The sequence below is a fragment of the Oryzias melastigma genome, linkage group LG21 (assembly GCF_002922805.2).
Source record: "Oryzias melastigma strain HK-1 linkage group LG21, ASM292280v2, whole genome shotgun sequence".
In the NCBI taxonomy this organism is placed as follows: domain Eukaryota; kingdom Metazoa; phylum Chordata; class Actinopteri; order Beloniformes; family Adrianichthyidae; genus Oryzias; species Oryzias melastigma.
In genome coordinates this window covers 16418391-16425480 of record NC_050532.1, presented here as the reverse complement: position 1 = coordinate 16425480, position 7090 = coordinate 16418391, and the positions used below count along the sequence as shown (strand labels likewise).

The following is a 7090-nucleotide window of genomic DNA, read 5'->3' as shown; positions in this document are numbered from 1 at the left end:
AAAAAAAAAAAAAAAAAAAACAGGCTAGTGAGTGGGGATATTAAAATTTGAGCTCCACAGCACATGATGATGAAAATGTATCATAGCAAAAACCGACGGGTATTTTGTGCACTACTGAAAAATAAATACTGACAGCAATGACAATTTCCTGTTACTGATATGTATGATAAGATTTGATGTTTGTGAGATAAACAAAATTTGCAAAAATCACTTAAAAAAATGTACCTCGACACACACTGTCTGAGAATGTATGCAAATGGAGGAAGTTAAGATCATCGATTACTTTTCCAGGACAAAAGTGACTCCAGGTACAAAATGTAAAATGCTTTATTAAGCATGCAACTGGGGAAGTGCTGAGCAGGAAAAGTCCTCTCTCACATTGGGTATGTTAATGTTCATGAGTTTAGCAACACAGATAGAGGACAGGATTAGTGTGCATAGCAGTGTGGAGGGACAAACTTACTGCCTTTACTTGGGAACATTACTCTGGGTTTGCTGCACCTTAAAACACAACTCTGCCAGAAAAATATAAATATTATCTAAAAACAGCGTTTAAATATAGTAATAGCAAAAAAAATGTATGGAGGCAAGAAATACAGCGTTAAATAACTGGGTTTAACTTTGGAATCTGCTTTATTTATGGACTTGTTTAGGAAAATACAAAACTTCACATAACTGAAATGTCTTTATATTTTATTTCATTCTTTATCATTCTTAGAGGAACTAGTGTCAATACCTCAATGGTTGGTTCTGAGCTCAACTCTCAAGGGACAACGGTGGAGAAAAGAACCCTGTCAAAGTTCCGACCCATCACTGGCAACTGTGGCCTTCCTTTCAGCTGAGTCGTCTGTCAGCAGAGCCGCACTTATACAGTAGCAGGCCGTTGTCACCGACTACCTCCACTGACAGAACTACAGAGTCCCTTGTTCCCAGTGAGAGCAATGAAACTTTAAATTTCCATTTTATCTATACTAAATCCAACAGAACCTATTTTTCAAACAATATATATATTTCAGACTGTTAGGTAACAGCGTTGATGAAGTGCGACAATTTTTAAAAGCCTCAAAAACATAAATCTAAAAACCAAGACTACCACTTAAAGAACTCTGTTTATGAGTGTGTAACCTTAAATTTATAAATTAGCTGGTTAAATTAATTGCTGGTTGGAGGCGTTTCTTGTCACACCTTTACTTTTTCCAAAAGAGTAACACAATTTCTGTTAAATAACAAAAACAGGAGAAAATAAAAGCTTTAAATGCAATAATGATACTGGTTTCTGCAGGTGGACTGCCAGGCATTCGGCCTGCCTGACCCAGTTGTTCAGTGGAGCCTGCCAGATGGAACCATGGTGAACAGTGTGTTAAATGGAGAAGGCAGAGGGCTGCGATCCCGACGGCTAACTGTGTTTGACAATGGGACATTACTGGTTCCAGCAGTGGGGATCAAAGAAGAAGGCGAGTACACATGCTATGCGGAGAACCAGGAGGGTCAAGACACCATGAAGGTAAGATATTAGATTTTATTTTGAAAATACTCTTAAAAATAAATTAATTAAATAACTTTTTCCAAAAATCTGGTTTAGTTGATTATTTTTAAAAAGATTAAAAGTAAAAACGTGTACTTTCTGAGACTAAATTGCTCATAATCCCATATTTTATTCACACTTTTAAGGTCAAAGTAAAGGTCACGATGACATCTCCGCCAACCTTTACAGAAGACAGAAGGCCCAGCATCATTAAAGCGCAACAGGGAGCAACTGTCACAATACCCTGCCTGGCTACGGGAAACCCTGTCCCAAAAGTGATGTGGTTTTCACCAACTCACCGTGCCATACCACAGAGTTTGGGGTCTGGCTTTTATTCAGGACGTGCCGTGGTGGTTTCAGATGGAACTCTGCAGATTCGTTCGGCCCAAAAGGGTGACTCAGGAAACTATACATGTAGAGCGATCAATTCGGTTGGGGAGAGGAGTAAAGTAGTGAGCTTGGACATTGAGGCCCCGACTTTTGGACTCTATGGTCAAACAGGAGAAAGAGGTTGGAGTATAAATCAGCATGGCAACACACAGGCCATTAGGCCAGGAGATAATATTGACAATCCAAGGATAACTGGGCATAGATTCATTTCAAATAAGTTGCACAGTACCAACAACACCAATAGCAATACTTTTGGTAGAACAAGATATATATCACCAAATAATGGTGTTAATGTAGCTATTAGTGGGTTCTATCCAACCCTCAGAAGTGATGTTCAAAGAGGATTTAATAGGCTGGTCAGTGGAGGTAACACTGGAATACGTTTTGCTGGAAACAAGGCACAGGATGTAGGTATTAAAGAAGACAATAGTGGCATTAAAAGCAGTGGGTCGGTGAGCAGCAGTAGATCGGGTAACAGTCATGAAACAATTAGAGGACAAACTGGGGAAACAAAACCAGAGACCGTTAACAATGAGTTAGCTGCAGAAAGGATTAGCAGTGATGGCAGTACCAGCAAAGACAGTGGTAGGTTAAATGATATTTCAAGAAATGTTGGAAACTTAAGGGTTAGCTTTTCCAGTCAAAAATCTGATCCAAGAACTCTCAGAGGAAACCACTTTAGCCGAAATAGTGGACTAAGAGGGACAAATGACAATAACAGAAGGGATGGTGTTAGTGGTCACACTGACACAGTAGTGGGTGTGGCGACAACAACAAAAAAGCAGGCAGTTAAAGGTCAAACAGTGCTTCTGCCATGTCCATACAGAGGAAGTCCTCCCCTACATCAGGCCTGGCTTCTTCCTGGCAATGGTATGTTGCCAGCCCCTTTTTATGGTAGCCGACTTGTTGTGCACCGAAACGGCTCTTTAGAAATTCGGGGTGTGCAGATGAGTGATGGTGGGACTTTAGTTTGTGTGGTAACAAGCAAAGGAGGAGAAACAGTGACTCGGGTGGAGCTTGAGATCTCAGAGCCACGGGGGGAGTTCAGATTAGTGCAAACCGGACTGGTACAGGAAAAACCACAACCACTTTCACCTTTGTACCTTCAGAGGGGTGTGAGCTCCCCTGTGGTTCCTCAGCCAGTAAAGTCCCCCCCTGTCTTTGGACCAGTCTCAGAGCCTAAAGTGAGCTATAGAACTGCCCCTCTCGTCAGCATCATCAGTGGAGAGACCCTCCGCCTTACTTGCCCCGTTTCCTCAAGTCAAGCTTTTCTGTCATGGACTACGCCTGCTGGAAAGGTGCTGTCCAGGGGTAACAGGGATGACTCCGGCCGTTTCATTTTGCAAGAAGATAGAACTCTCATAGTGAACCAGGCGTCTGTGTTTGATCGAGGTACCTACACCTGCAGATCCTCCACCAACGACTCCTCCACCGTTTCAGTCGTCACAGTTCCCGTGATTGTCATTGCCTACCCACCCCGCATCACAAAAGGTCCCTCCCCTATGACCTACACTCACGTTGGAGTTGCTGTGGAGCTGCCCTGTCTGACCATAGCAACACCCAAGGCAACAGTCACCTGGGAAACACCTGACCTGACACAGCTGAGGATGATGGGTCAACCTCGCATTTATGGCAACAACTATCTCAACCCTCAGGGCTCTTTGGTGATACAGAACCCGACACACAGGGACACTGGATTTTACAAATGCACTGCTAAAAATGTAATCGGAACAGACAGCAAGGCAACTTATCTGCATGTTATATAATGGACCAAACCCAGCAGATGGAAGCTGACATGCAAACATACAACCGAGACACACGCACGCCACCAGTGCTTGTAATGCTGAATGACCTCTACACATGGTAATGCAAAGTGTCACTTGTGCCCCCCAGAAACATGCAAAGCTCTGAACCCAAGACTCTGCGGAATCTAATAGACACAACTCAGAAAAAATGTCTGTTTTTTGACTTTTTTGCCAGAGGTTGAATATTTTTCTTTCAGGTACAGCATTGCTCAATCTGTATGTATTTTATTTGTAGGTGCACATTTGCACCTTTGTTTCTTATTTTCACTTTATTTGATTCATATTTTTTTAAGTTATTATTTACATAAAAAAACAAAGCAATTTTTAGCTGGAAATAATTTAATACTCTAGTCACAAATGCAATTGCAATGGGGAGGCATCGGCAGCATCTTCAAGATTAGCTGCCGGATTTTTTTGAAAATGTTTGGCATGGTTATAAATGCAAACAACGGCAGCCAGGTGGGGATGACGTCATTATGAAGTTGGGTGACAGCTTGATGGTGGCAGCTGGATCACCGGGCAGCAGCAGCTCTGACGGCGGCCGTCCATATCAAGTGCCATCAGCCACATGGTTTTACATACCGGGGGTATATAAAAATGGGCCATTTCGCACCACTAGTCTTTAAAAGTCACTGTGGTGCTATAGATGCCATGATGAGTTTTGAGCAGCATCAATGCCATCTCCCCATTTGGACCTACGGTGGCTGGGATTGCCAGATTGACCTTTAGTCCTCTGATGGTGGCAGTGGGTCCATCAGCAGGGTAGTAGCTGGAGGGTAGCAGTCTAAAATCGTCCGATCATCAGATAATTTTTGGGACCTTGGACCCCCTCCTATTAGTCGATTATTGCAATATCTGTCACTAAGCTGTCACTGCTTAACCACCAAATATTAATACCAATTAAACCAAATAAACTACTGACCTATGTAAAAAAAATCTTTTGGTCGTGGTAAATTTTTACCTTTTTTTAAATCCACCGCAGCCACTGCCCAGCATATAAAATACAACTGCCGTTTCCTGATTACAAATGCCACCGTGCAGTCACCTGAAGAATTTGATGAACATTTAGGTTGCAGCTCGCTGGGATTTGGGGATATATGATCGTATCCTGGGATATCACCTAATTGAAGTTTGTTTCTTACAGCTTTATTACTTTACTATGCAAAAACATTGAACATTAATACTCTCACAATGAAAAAAAAACTTTAGTTTGTTATTTATGTATAAAACACAAATCCGTTTTGATTTTTGTCCTCATTTGAAGATTTAAGTGGTTGTTTGACAATTTTTATGTTCAATCCAGATGATAACTAATGATGCAAGGCCTATATAATGCATTTATTATCATGTTTTTCCACACTAAGCACAGTTTTTAAAAAAAAACATGTCTGCAACAAACAGAACCTATTTGTCTTTCACCTTCTTCTTTTTGTGCATTCAAAAACCAAACTGTGTTGTTTATTCCATTCTACCAGGTTTTTCTTTGTGAAAATGTTGCAGAGAGATGTAACCATGGCATTTTCTTTAGTGTTGTTATTTGCTAACTACCTGTTATTAGAGGTTTGATTCGGGGCTGTGTTGCAGATGTAGCAAATCTGTAATTTTCACAAGCAGTCAAGAGTGGAGTGTAATTACCTCCAAGCATTACTTCAGTGATTTCCTAACAGACAACGGAAGACTTCTTTGTTTGACTCAGTAAAAAACAGTCTTCAGGACCCAAATAGTTTCTTTGTTTTGCTACTTATCTTGATAAGAAATGCATCACCGAGTCTTGTTTTTACAATGTAAGATGATTTGGTCCAAAGCACTACTATACACACAGCTGTATCCTGGTCTTTGAAGAGTTGTCATCATTATTTTATATCTAAAGCTTGTTTAAATGCCTCACAGGCTCGACCCAAAATTGTGCCAAGAAAAAAAACAGGTATTTTATTGTCTTGTTTCTATTGTACATTTAAATTATTTGTCATATAATAATTTTTTAAAGACACCTATTTTTTTTTTTTTTTACCTAAACAGTACTTTAATTATTTAATGGTGTGCTATGTCTGTATTATTATAACTAGACTTGGTTTGAACAAATAAATGAATAACCAAAAGTTGTTTTTTTTTTTTTGTTTTTTTTTTTTTATTTTAATCAAAAATGCACAAAAAGAGTTGTAATTGTACGACTGGGTATATACAGCACTTCATGGGAAGGGCTAGGATAAGGAAGTCCACTTTTCCTAGTGTATATTCTGAGAACATTAACCACTAATCCTCAGCTCAGCTGTTCGACCAGGAAACGGGGACACATGCTAATGACATCATATTCATTTCTGTGGGAAATGCAATAAAACTAACAGTTTGCAGAGCAGTTGAAGACACCACCCTGCATGATCTCACACCTGGTGTTTACTCTCCAAATTCACAAAATATTGAGATTTTGTGTGAATTTTAGTACTAAAAGGAGCTTTTTATTCAAATACTGGAACAAGCAAGCAGGCATTTTCCTTGACTCCCACTCCTTTTATTTATTCCATAATCATATGTATGTTTGCATATGTATTTATAACAATGTATGTATGCTATATAATGACAGATAAATCCCTTTGGAATATGGGCTTGCAGAAGCAGAGAAATGTGTTCCCTCACACAAGGCAGTGATAGGAAAAATACGGTCATTTACCTCTCACAGCTTTATTTCTGGAGTTCGCTTTCATAATAGCTTCTCCACAGCAGCTGTCAGAATGGTGGCACAGGACATTAAGGGAGGAAGGAGATACTCTATTGTCACTTCTAAATAAAAAATAAAAGGTATCTCTGCTAAAATAACTCTTATTTTACAGCAAAGACACAAAGTTCTTCGCCCACATTAGTAAACCTTCTTAATGTTAATCTTTAGGTTTGAAGATTTCATGTTTTTTAAATTAGGAAACAGTTTGACGAAGGATCTGCATTAGATCTACTTGTGCAATGGACAAGTTCAAATGGCAAACTTTCATTCTATAAATTTGATGATAATACCATCATGAAACAAAAGATTGATTGGAAATTATAAAAAGATGCGGTCTTTCGCAATTTGTTAAGCATTCTGCAAACTCAAGAAATGTGCAATATCCCTATCAAATCATTTTGCAGGGGAATTGCTTATTTAGTGTGCAATTTTAAATCTGCAATTTGTTTAACTCAGCCCTCCTCCTAGGTCAGTGTTAAACCTGTGTTTCTTGTACAGAGGTTATGAGATAAAAAATGGTCAGCTTCATCCTTATTCTATACACTCACTATCCTCTGCATAGTGCGTTCAAGCACCCAATTCCAGAGAAGTCTATGTAAATGCGTGCATATATGCACGTTTCAGGCTTTAGTGTTAAAAACTCTTGCATTCAGG

General features: G+C 39.6%; 1 protein-coding gene across 1 annotated transcript in view; it reads left to right on the top strand.

Annotated features, from left to right (window-relative positions):
• The window catches only part of LOC112155315 (matrix-remodeling-associated protein 5), a 21078-nt gene extending 15437 nt beyond the window's left edge, over positions 1–5641 (top strand). The window contains exons 11-12 of the mRNA XM_024286853.2: positions 1283–1504; positions 1672–5641. Coding sequence (XP_024142621.1) covers positions 1283–1504; positions 1672–3681 — 2232 coding nt within the window. The 3' untranslated portion in view covers positions 3682–5641. The remainder of the gene's footprint in view (positions 1–1282; positions 1505–1671) is intronic.
• Positions 5642–7090: the final 1449 nt, after the last annotated feature.